The 8269-nt window shown below is 37.6% G+C and overlaps 1 protein-coding gene across 3 annotated transcripts in view; it reads right to left on the bottom strand.

Moving 5' to 3' along the window:
• Window positions 1–8269, bottom strand: part of LOC118329995 (paired box protein Pax-6-like) — a 21141-nt gene that overhangs the window by 10346 nt on the left and 2526 nt on the right. The window contains exons 1-2 of one of the 3 annotated variants that reach the window (XM_035664362.1): window positions 4397–4409; window positions 2880–2903 (exon numbers count right to left, since the gene is read on the bottom strand). In XM_035664362.1, coding sequence (XP_035520255.1) covers window positions 2880–2903; window positions 4397–4409 — 37 coding nt within the window. Of the gene's footprint in view, window positions 1–2879; window positions 2904–4396; window positions 4451–8269 lie in introns of those variants that run through there. The other 2 variants (XM_035664361.1, XM_035664363.1) reach the window with 2 other exon arrangements.

Genomic DNA, 8269 nt, shown 5'->3' with positions numbered 1-8269 from the left:
GGAGTATGTCATACAGTAGACTGCTACAGAGTGCACAGTTCACCCCCCCGCCCCTTTTGGTAGTAGCAGCCATTCACTACAAAAACGGGATGGATAACTGACACAGAGGGTTTATCTTCAACACCTCACACTGTCACGGCTTGAACTCGTCTCTTCTGGCTTAATTAAATTATAGGGAGGAGTGCGGCCCCTGTAGAGGCTGCTGTGACTTTGGACGGGTGGATTATGCACTCTAACTCTGCCACATTGCCTGCCTCACGCGTGCTCACTCTGGTGCTTTTACGGGTCGATTGGTTTCGCTGAAGAATGTTAGTCACGGTGTCATTTCCAGAGGAACGACCTTGGGGCTTTCCTCTGCTTGAACAGCAATTAATAGACGACATATGCGATCAATTGGCCTGCGGTCACCTCTGTGACACACACACACACAGCGACACACCAAACACGCACACAGCCAAAGCCGGGCGCTGGAGCGCTCAGCGCTTTCACGTTAAATCAGCTCATTCACACTGAACACTGGACTGCTTAACGTGATTTCAGCTCTTCAACCACTTTCATTGTTTATCTACTATAATCAGGTATATGAATACATGTCTCCAAAGGTTAAATGCCAACACGGTTGTTTGTTCCTTGCACAATTTTCTGATCTGGCACAAGCATCAGCACGACCACAACGTGTGTTACTGTTTTAATCACGGGTGAAATGAATTTCATATTTGAGTTGTGACCACGACTGTGTTAAGGTTTGATTAGAGTTAGGCCATAAAAATTACTGGTAAAACTTCTATTGCATAGGCCCTTGCTTTTATTTAACTTCAGTCACTCAACCTGCCTTTATTTGGGACCAGGCTTGCTAATCGGCAAGCAGGGCCTTTTTGCCACATAACTCTGCTCAGAAAAGATGGAAATTCTAAAAAAACTGTTCATTTTTCAAGATAGATATGAATAAGAAGTATATCTATCTATCTATCTATCTTACTATCTATCTATCTATCTCTACTATCTATCATTATCATCTATCTATCTATCTATCTATCTATCTAAACTAGTATGCATATTACTTCTAATGAATAACATATTAAATTAGGAACCATGCATTTGATCATTCTGATCATTTCGGTACTGATGATGGTTTCTGTAAAATGAACTAAAATAAACGTTATTTCCTGACTTTAGCTAGCATCTTTGCATGCTAGTACAAGCTATGATTAGTGAAGTAATGGTAAGAACCTACTCTGCTTCACTAAGGTTAGCAGAGATTCATAAGTTGTCTAGTTTAAATCACACATTACATTAAAATTAATAAATGCATGTGCTGTTAGCAGAGAGAGTATTTTTAGACAAAGTAGATAAAATTGAAGAAGGAAGGAAATAGCTGTACAGACAGCACTTCCGTTTATCTTTTAACATTATGGGCAAAAAATTAGAAAACAGAGAACTCATGGAGACTCTGGACTGTACTGCTGTAAGTACTAACAATGGACTGGGGCCCAGCTGATTATAAGGGCCCACAAGGGACAGTGACAATTGCCTAGTGTCTGTTGGTGGGCCCTATCGCTCCTTCACATATCGCGTTGAGCAGGGACTAGTAGCACGAGCAGCATAGGACAAGAAGAGGATTGGCTATACTCTCAGTAGAGAACAGCAGAGCTGGAATGTGGGCTTGAGCAGTGTTGTTTATGACTTTGCTGTGCTTTTCCCGAACGCTAAACTAATTTGTGTTGATTTGTTACTGTAGGCTGGCTAAAGCTATTTTAGTTGTTTGATAGTGTTTTACTGCAGGCTTTGGTGGTTGGAGTCCAGGGCAGGCTGGTAGATTTGAGTTGATAGATTTGGCAATTTGTCTGATGTCTGCGAAGCTGATGAAAGGCTGCAGGTTAGTGATTGCGTGGAGTCATTGTGTGTCTATACGCCTATGTGTACATGAGCATGCTTTTTGAGGTGAGGGGTGGGGGGCACAAGAAAAATATTTGCCCTGGGGCCAATCACAAATATGTTACACAGCCATTCCAATATTTTTGCACAACACAACACACAATCAATTCGTGTTGCATATGCCAAAATGACTTTCCAGCATATTTATAAAGTCTACGTGAAATGGAAACAGAATGCTGTTTGCTAGCTAGTTTCACATCATATTATATATATAAAAAACTGGATTGAATCTGCTTCACATGTGAATTTTCTCACTCTTTATGCTTTGTCACCCGACTTTTACAGCACATAAAAACATCACACTAGACTGGTGTGTCCATAAAAAAAAGCTATGGGATACCTACAGTGTCATATTTTGAAGTGGAGAGCCACTGACCAAGTAGCAGTATTTGATGAGTTGGGAGTGAGAACGGGCTAGTAAATCCTGGTCATTCCTTATAATCAGATTTCATTATGCGTATAAAATGCCTCTGGCATACTGTACACACACACACACATACACACACATGCAGAGACTCACACATATGAAAAGAGAGTTAGATGCTGAATGGCACACTGCAGACTGACTGAACCCACTTTCATTTCAACCAATTCCTAATGTAACCTGTGCTTCATTCACTAATGATCTTAGCAAATTAATATTGGTGTTCACCTTCACTTACTCCTCAGCAATCCAACCTCCAGCTGCTCCATTTTCACTATTTGGAATTAGAATTTATTAAATTGCTGATGATGTGATAACAGCAGTCTGACATTTAACCCAGTGTTAATGCCCCAACAGAAACCTGGCTAAAATCTGATTTCGAGCAGCATCATCCAGTAACACCCAGAGTGAGATGGATGCAAGGGGTAGCAGCAGTGCAGTGTGGGATTGGTACTGGTCAGAGGAGAGATGCAGGACAACAAAACAAGCAAAGACACACATAGAGAAGTAATCCACACACCTTCACTGCAGAGAGCGTGGACCTCTTGTCCCGCAGTAAGAAAGAAGAAATCAAGGTGGAGTTCATTGTCTTATACCCTGCCCAGCATTTTGACTCAACTCATCATAATTTACAATGAAGGCTCCAATCAGTGACTTTGATGAGTGTCTACATTCACATTCATGAGTAAATACTTGGTAAAGACTTGATTACATGAGTTATTCTGACTCAAACTGTTTAAGGAACAATTTACAATTTACAACAAATCAATGATCAGAATTGTAGCCAGTTCATTTTCTATGGTTAAACTAATGAAATTTCTACTGCTGTAATTAGGCTGTTAACAATAGCCTATTTGCTTTTTATGTGACTACGGTCAAATCTTTACACTGTGTAGGATTATTAAGATTCATTTGGATGCATACTGATGATTTATAAACTGAAATAAAAACACCTTTGACTTTATATCAATGATACTTTATATAAATTATATAAAGTCAACTTAAAGAAAATAATTCTGAGGGTTTGGTTAACTTACTTCTTTTATCAAGATATGCTATTAGGTCTTACAGTGCATCAGTGATTATAACACTGTATTCACCAAAGAACATCATCACTGCAACAAAGTCCACAGTGGCAACAAATGTCTGACTGGTCCTGTTTCTTGCTCCATAGACTTTTTTTTAGTGATATTGCCGTTTTCCTAATTGTCAGCTATTAACTTGGTGAGTTATAATTACTGATAAAAATGAGAGTTAAAAGTATTAAAATTGGTTGTACCACGAATATTCTAACTAACTAGTTAGGACATAAAATAAATTCTCTGTCTAAATAGGTTTTCTCATTTTTGAGTCAAGTTTCTACATCACACCTGTACCAAGTTCGCAACACTGGACCCAGCGAACTCCGACTTCCCAGAGCCTTTGGTGATGTCACAAACGTCATGCCTGAGGCAAGAGAAGACTTTGCCCGCCACTTTCAGGCCCAGATGAAATGTGAAAACATCCCACAGTCAAGCTCAAACAAGAAGGAAGATATTTCTAAGTGGAGGGCGACGTACAGCTTTTCCTGCTTTGTGATACACTGTCATCATAAAAATATCAATTATAGCTGCTTTAAGACTCAAGCTGTAATAAACCAGAATTGTCCTTTAGTGATAAAAAATATTTTACAGCAGCAGAAAGTATCACTAACAGAATTACAGATGTGGCCAGATGTACACAGGTTCCAGTTTTGAATGTTGGAGGTATGCTATTGTTTGACTTTTGTTTTTGTCTTTAAGAATCTTCTGCCTTTGCTTACCAACTCAAAGAAGTTGTTTTTGTTGAGGTTTGATTTTATTTGACCTGAGCCACTAGCAGTAGTTCTCATTTTATCTGGATTTGTATATCATTGTATTATTAAAAAAATAGTTTTGTCATATTTGTCAACCATGGGTTTGATGAGATGTATCTATACAATTATTCACACTTCTAGCTATAGATACAGTAAGATCTAAAACACAATTAAACAACATATACTTTAGAGATGTGACTCACTGTTTTGCATCATGGAGGCCACACCGGTCTCCCAGCTTGTTTGACTTCTGAAATCTGCACAAACAGAGAAATATTTTTTTGACATTGTTATAATGCACAGCACATTCATAGGCAAAACACCATACACATCTCTCCCTGGACAGAATCAGTGAGTAATCAAAGTATCCTCTTGGCTCTCTACAGGTCAGTCCTTGTCTGCAGCAGCCAAAAAGAAACTTTTTATTGGATGGGAAAAATGTTGAGGTGGGTAAAAAAAGGCCTAGACACTGTCTGGACAGAATGGCTGAATGCCAAACCATCCAGTGATTGGTTCATATGCTAATGTATGCTAATGTTCATAAAGTTATGAGCACAGACTTAAGTCCCACTCTGGGAGTCAGACTCTCACACGTGGGTCCACTGTGCTGTCCCAAACTGACACATCCAACACGGTGAAAGGTTTGTTTTTATGTATTTATACACAGTCATAAAATGTCTGTGGCTTATTTAAAAAAAAAAAAAAACGTATTTTACTGTATTGTAACAGATCTGACCATTTTGAGGATTGCTTTTGTTTATCAGTCACAAGCTGTTCACTCCTGCTGAAGAAATGCACTCACATGTTTCTACGTAGGCAGCTGAACAATTTCTGCACAGAATATACATAAAAGCCTCCAGATGAATTGAAATCAACCTGTGATCATTAACAGGGAGAAAAAAACACACTGTGGGATTTTGAGCAAAGTTGTTGTACAATATAAAAAATCAGGGGGCGCCCGGTTAGCTCAGTCGGTAGAGCTGGCGACCCATATTTGAATCCAACCTCTCTCTCTACCCCATTTACTGTCGATCTACAGCTGTCTCTATCAAATAAAGGCATGAAAAGGCCAAAAAAATAACTTAAAAAATCAGGGAGGCTATGTTGCAACTAGAAATATAAACCACAGCAGATAATAGTGACAAGAAACTTTATCTACATTAGATGGTGGGAAGAAAGTCAGAATACATGTTTTTTTTAACAAATATAATGCAGGAGTTAAATATCGAAAGAAAAGGCATGCCGATGTGATCAGCAGGAGCCACACCGAGTCAGATCGAACACAACCAAACTGGACTGATATCTTTAAACGCTACACATCCACAGACATTTACGGAGCCTCAGAGACACCCAATAATGTGCTCTGACAAAAGAATAGAAAGAATTGCAGGCAATTTGGTCCTGACATTGCACCCGAAGTGTTCAAAATTACATGAACAATCATATGCAGATACAAACAACATAGCCTGAACAATATAAGCTTGAAATTATTAATTATTATTAAATGTTATTTCATCCCACTTCCTACCGTTGGGATTATCGTTGCTTTTTTTTGTTGTGAAATAAAAAACAGACATGGAAAAAAGCCCCACTGAAGCAAAAATCACCTTAAAAATATATACCTAGGATGAAATACTATTTCATTATAATGAACAGTTTCACAATTGCCTGGTTGTCTTATTTGTTTTGTCTGTTCACGTGATTAGTCAGTTAATATCGTCTTATTTGTTCAATTGAATTGAATTTGTTCAATTTAATTATGAGCAGTTTGGCTCTCCAATCAATGTGATTAAAAAAGGGAGTAAAGCAGCATTGAGTTCCTGCTACATTATATTGTTTGTAGAATTAAATAAAACATGAACATAGAACATTTTTAAATAAAAAACTACTATAATGAAGTAAAACATTTATTGTGTCTGTTTTTGTTCATATGATTAGTCATTTAATATCCTCTAACTTGGATTATGAACAATTTGGAGTTAAGTAGAGAGTAGAGAAAAATTAAGTAATAATAATTAACAATGATGCAGAATTTGACAACAATTTATAAATAATTCAGAAATACTGATAATTAAGTAAGGGTGTCCTAGTGGAATAGTGGTTAAGGTGTGAGTGCCCAGACCCCGGTTCAGTTCGGGTCAGGAACCCTGTTTTCAATATACCCTCAATAGACCAAAACACATATATCGATAAATATAAGTGCACTGCTATGGAAGGATGATGAGGCATACCAAGATGAGCAGTTTAAAAAAAAAAACTGTTGTCATTAATGCATGTAGAAAGAAAGCACATGACATTCATTATCCCTATATTCTCAACCAAAGCCTCTTTAGGTTGGCTTATAAAAAGCTAACCAATAAAGGCTTCAAAGCAGCCCCTTCTCTGAAGCTCTTGTCATTAACAACCTGCATAATGAACATGAAGCAGCTTCACACAGGAACAAATACACACACACACACACACACACACACCAGCAAGGCTATAGGCACCTTGTCCCTGCTATAACTCAGCGCCTTTCTCCCAGTGAATGGAGACAAAGAGCCGGAGGAGCGGAGCTGCGGCTCTGCTCGGTAAATACCCGCCGGCCTTTGTGTGTCCGCGGGATTTTGGTGTCGTTGCCTCGTTAGCTGCGGCTCGTTAAAAAACCCGCGACACAAAACCGCGGCGGGGAGCCCAATTTGACCAGTGCAACTGACATAAAGGAGTTCTGTTGAACACACTGATGACAATATAAAAGTTTCATTCAGCAGCATTCAGCGCCCTGATATGAGTAGAAAAGAGCCGAGAGACACAGAGCTGCTGCCGAGACACTGCTGCTGGTTTATCTCAGGCTGTCCCACTGCATGTGCAATAATAATAATAATAATAATAATAATAATAATAATAATAATAATGAAGGGAGGAGGAACAGCAATATGTTTTATTTTAACATTGTAATAATTCAGTATACACTGACAGTTTGAGTTAATGTTACTGCTGCCGCTGAAAATTATATAATTATACATTGGTAGGCGTAAATCTGTAGAATTAAGTTCTACTGAATAAATATTGAACAGAATTAAACCAAGTTGCATTATCAACACTGTAAAAAATGTCTGTAGATTTTACGGTGAGAGACCATAAACTCCAAATAGGTTATAAATAATTACATACATAATTCTGTAACAGGAAAACACTGTGATATCTCATGGCAAAACCTTTATATATAGGAAGGAGTTTATACGGCTTAAAGTGGATTTGTATATTACAGACTGTAAACTGCACACTGTCATAGCATTTATGTAGTATTTTCATATGGCAAAACATTTCTTTTGATGGTAAAAACTTGTATTCATATGGTAAAATATAGATTAATACTCAACAGTACCTTTTACTGTAATAGTAGAAAAGGTTCAGGCAACCACAGCTGCGAGTTTTTTGCCACAAAAAATAAATAAATAAATAAATCACTGGGGATACAACTTTTTACATAAAGTACAAAAAAATTGGTGGAATAAAGTCCAGCTCTATTTGTGGCTTTTGCGCTGTTATTACAGCCCAGTCGCGATTAAATGGTTCAATTTAACACATTAATTTAGATTAAAAGAATTTAATGATCTGTTGTGGCCACATTTTAGACTAAGTTCAAAGAAAAAGAATTTGTATTTGGAAAACTGTCAACCCAAAGCGTCTTCACATCTTTCTCATCTCTGATTGGTTGTTTTAGTTCAGGCCCAGTGGATTATTTTAAATACCATTAGTAGCACTAGGAGGAGCCAGAGGAACCTGCTTTTTTATCTGTCTCCTGTTCTACTGTCAGGTTACAGTGAAAGTTACAGCAAATATGACAAAAGGTTATTGTTACAAAAGTTACCTACTGCAGCTTTAAGTTCAGCAGAAAAAGACTTCTGATTTAAATATAATCACCTTTAGATATTTCTATAAAATGCTTTATGTTTACACATTTTTTATGTGCCAAAATAATGTAATATATATATATATATATATATATATATATAAGTTGGGGGCTTTACCAAGTGAATATGATATATTAATCAGCATTCAGAAAAAGGCAGTTTTTCCTTGCCCCCATCGCC

This window comes from Morone saxatilis, unplaced genomic scaffold, assembly GCF_004916995.1.
Source record: "Morone saxatilis isolate NCDOM2014 unplaced genomic scaffold, NCSU_SB_2.0 Contig2, whole genome shotgun sequence".
Taxonomy (NCBI): Eukaryota; Metazoa; Chordata; class Actinopteri; family Moronidae; genus Morone; species Morone saxatilis.
Note: the sequence above shows the minus strand (reverse complement) of the source record. Positions and strands in the feature narration are given on the sequence as shown.